This window comes from Phalaenopsis equestris, unplaced genomic scaffold, assembly GCF_001263595.1.
Source record: "Phalaenopsis equestris unplaced genomic scaffold, ASM126359v1 Scaffold000041, whole genome shotgun sequence".
In the NCBI taxonomy this organism is placed as follows: domain Eukaryota; kingdom Viridiplantae; phylum Streptophyta; class Magnoliopsida; order Asparagales; family Orchidaceae; genus Phalaenopsis; species Phalaenopsis equestris.
Window position 1 is genome coordinate 1 of NW_018164483.1, and position 2,441 is coordinate 2,441.

Sequence of the window (2,441 nt, forward strand, 5' to 3'; positions counted from 1 at the left end):
ATTGCTGCATAAAAAAGAAAAATCTTTAGTATATTATAAATATATTTATATAATTATAATTAATAGTATTTATCATATTAATAATCTACTTTACTAGATAAATTTTCTAAATCTTTGAAAAGAAATTAATTATGATATCTATGTCAACTATTGTAGTTTTTTTTTTAAAGGAAAAAGAGATTGTCTTTATCAAATAAAAAGCAATACCCGGGTTGCAAAATAATAAAAATTATATAGGATTTAAGGAAATGTCTTACACATTTATGTAAATTTTGATGAAATTATCCTGAGCTAAAACTTCTCCTTCATGCAACCATTAAGTGAAAAAGAGAGAGAGCTAAAACAACATCTTAAAACTTCTCCTTCATGCAACAATTAAGTGAAAAAGAGAGAGAGCTAAAACAACATCTCACGGCTAAAAGATTCATGAACATAGCACGAAGAACCAATTTACTCAACAGATGCAGTTTCAATGAGATCCTGAAATTTTTCATAAACCTTAGAATAACAAGAAAGTGAACAGATAAGCTAGAAGTGGATGACAATATTTTAAAACAAAGCTTGAATACCATGCATATACTCAGCTCATAATTAGGGTTTTTCTCTTCCAAAGGTGAAATTTAGAATAATTATTTCCATGGCATAAAAATACAAATTTAATAATTACATCACCTCTGCATCCGCATAATAAGCTAGCTAGCATTGTTTCAGCACTGCTCCTCAATCTGTGAACTCCACAGTCTATTCATAGCTTGATTCATTAATAGGTAGAACTGGTAAGGTAAAAGAGTTCATTTCACTCCATATAATGCTTTCTGATACATTAACACTCTCATTGATCAAGCTGCTCATTCCATAGACGAAATCGAAGCTTTCAAGCTTCATTAATGAGTTATTATCAGTATAATTAAATCCTTGCTCAAAAAATTCTGGACCCTCATTCGTTAATGGTGAGCCATTACTTAAAATACTATCATGGCTTGAATAAGCCATGGTGTTCACAGGAGTTTCATAAATGGCATGTGGTATTTTCAAGGAAGGAGCAACTTGTACTTGATGGGGTCCATGACCACAGCATAGAAACCTCAAATCAGCAAATTTCATCTGTGATTTACTGATTGAAGTATGGCTTTGATTAACATCAGAGATTTGATCAGTAGAGTGGAAGGGGATAGCAGTGATGGGTTGATTGAGCCATGCCTTGTTAGCTTCATTAGTAACACTTACAGACTGCTTATCAGCTTTGTTTTTAATAATGACTTGCTTTAGATTACAAGAACGACGGTGCTGTTGATTTTTGCGCTGTTTTCCGAGCAGCCTCGTCTTCAGCTTAGTGTTCCAGTGATTTTTAATGTCATTGTCAGTTCTTCCTGGAAGATGTGCAGCAATAATAGACCATCTGAGATAAGACAAGAGAACTATATACAGGTTATGTTCAGCTGATAGTTGAAGAATAGTAAATCAAATAATTAAGAAATATCGAACAATCTTTGTGCCTGAAGTTAGGATTAGATGTCTGCTATAGAAATAAAAGCGTTCAAAGCCTCGTACTGTGTCGGAATTATATATGTGACAAGGGAAATTAAAAAAAAAAAGAACAATTTAGTTGAAGGAGAGTGAAACAATTGATTAAGAAGATATATGCTATAATATTAAGCAATTTGGGACATTGGAATTTTGGCAACTGATGTATAAAGCTAGGGTTAGGGATATTTAGACTTAAAAAGGTAGCTGATTCTGATTTTATGAGAATATATAGAATTACGAGCGTATGAGATATACACCTTAACAAACTTTTTGAATTTATACAAAAAGATAGACAAGGAGAAATTTTTTGAAAGATCACAACTAATCAACTTACTGTTAAGTTAATCATCATGAGATTACAAAAAAAAATAAGTTAGTCATCAGTCAAACCTGCTCCCAATTGCAATATAAAGGCTGCAAATGATGTTGTCTTCTTCATCTGAGAAGCTTCCATGTCTTATATTTGGTCTGAGATAATTAAGCCATCGAAGGCGGCAGCTCTTCCCACATCTCTTGAGGCCTTGCTTAGAATTAATAAATAATTCATAAACTAAGCACTTAATATGTAGTTTTGAACAAAACATTTATATTTATATCCATAAATATATGTCATGAACATATGTATCAACATTGATACATCTAAAACTCACCTATCTTTTGAGGGAGAGCGATCCAGTTGCCACCAGTTCCGTGCTTCTCTATGTAAGATTTGAGCCTTTCATCTTCCTCAGGAGACCATGGGCCTTTCTTCACGTTGGCTTTGTCACAGCAAGGAGCTCTTCCCATCCTGATTGATTCTGATCGATCGATCTCCTTCTTGTCTCTTGGGAAAGAAGGACGACAAATTTTTCTTTCTTTCTTTCTTTCTTTCTTGCTTCCTTTTTTTAATTTTTATTTATTGCTTTCTTATCTTT

General features: G+C 32.8%; 1 protein-coding gene across 1 annotated transcript; it reads right to left on the reverse strand.

The window, feature by feature from the left end:
- Positions 1–574: 574 nt before the first annotated feature.
- On the reverse strand, positions 575–2,441 carry LOC110019054 (transcription factor RAX3-like). The gene is made up of 3 exons (XM_020716589.1): positions 2,178–2,441; positions 1,918–2,047; positions 575–1,399 (listed from the first exon to the last, which is right to left on the reverse strand). The coding sequence occupies exons 1-3, from the start codon at positions 2,311–2,313 to the stop codon at positions 742–744; spliced, it is 924 nt and encodes a 307-aa protein (XP_020572248.1). The 5' UTR covers positions 2,314–2,441; the 3' UTR covers positions 575–741.